The sequence below is a fragment of the Suricata suricatta genome, unplaced genomic scaffold (assembly GCF_006229205.1).
Source record: "Suricata suricatta isolate VVHF042 unplaced genomic scaffold, meerkat_22Aug2017_6uvM2_HiC HiC_scaffold_16342, whole genome shotgun sequence".
Taxonomy (NCBI): Eukaryota; Metazoa; Chordata; class Mammalia; order Carnivora; family Herpestidae; genus Suricata; species Suricata suricatta.
The window spans coordinates 1-939 of record NW_021860821.1 but is presented as its reverse complement, the minus strand read 5'-3'; the positions used below and the strand labels follow the sequence as shown (position 1 = coordinate 939).

At 52.5% G+C, this 939-nt stretch overlaps 1 protein-coding gene across 1 annotated transcript; it reads right to left on the bottom strand.

Moving 5' to 3' along the window:
- Positions 1-8: 8 nt before the first annotated feature.
- LOC115284707 (serine/threonine-protein kinase 35) lies at positions 9-777 on the bottom strand (the record flags this gene model as incomplete). Its single annotated transcript, XM_029931208.1, has 1 exon — positions 9-777. A coding segment is annotated over one exon (713 nt), but the record flags the coding sequence as incomplete, so codon positions are not given.
- Positions 778-939: the final 162 nt, after the last annotated feature.

The window sequence follows — 939 nt, the reverse complement described above, 5'->3', positions numbered from 1 at the left end:
CATGCAGAAGGGAAAAGAGTACACTCACCTAGTTAAAAACACTCAAGATGCTTTGCCCTGAATTTTAAGCAGCACATGTGACCTGGTCCATTCTGGTTTCAAGTTCAAAGGCATCAGGCCGGTCCTGTGGGTTAGCAGCTAACATATCTTTCAAGAGCTGCTTGATCCCCTCAGACATGGAAGTCCTGCGTTTCTGGGGGATGTGCAACTCCATCTTTGGGTTTTCTAGCAGCGCCTCACCAACAGGGACGATCTCGGTCCCCTGTTTGATATAGGTCCCCAGGAGCTCCTTCTTGGTCTCAGAGTCAATAAAAGTGATTCGTTCTATCATTGCCCAGATGATAATGCCCAGGGCAAAGATGTCGGCCTTGGCTGTGTAGTGTCCCTCCCAGACTTCGGGAGCCATGTAGAAGTCCGAGCCACAGGCTGAGGACAGCCAGTATTTATTCACATTCACATTTTTGTTGTCTTGATGGCCCTCTTTTCCTCGGGGGGCCAACCCAGCACAGACCTTGCTCAGCCCAAAGTCGGCCACCTTGAGGATGGGGGTGCCAGAGCGCTCCGTGATGAGGATGTTGTCTGGCTTTAGGTCCCTGTGCACGATGTGGTTCTTGTGCAGGAAGGCAATGGCGCTCGTGAGCTGCAGCATGAAGCTTTTGTTGGTAGCTGGGTCCGGCCTCCTGGACAGGACATACTGATTCAGGTCTCCGCCTTCACAGAACTCCATGACAAACCAGAGATAGCAGGGCTCCTCAGCGTAACCCAGGATTCTTTCTCCTAAATCAAAGGAAGACAGGAAAGAGCTTGAGTGCCACGGACACATTCACACCCCTTGTAAGACTAGGGGACCAGCAAAACTGGCACTGAGCCAACACCACACACGCAGGCCCATCTCTGAGCACACAGGAATCGGGTCAACAAGGCAGGAGCGACACGGGC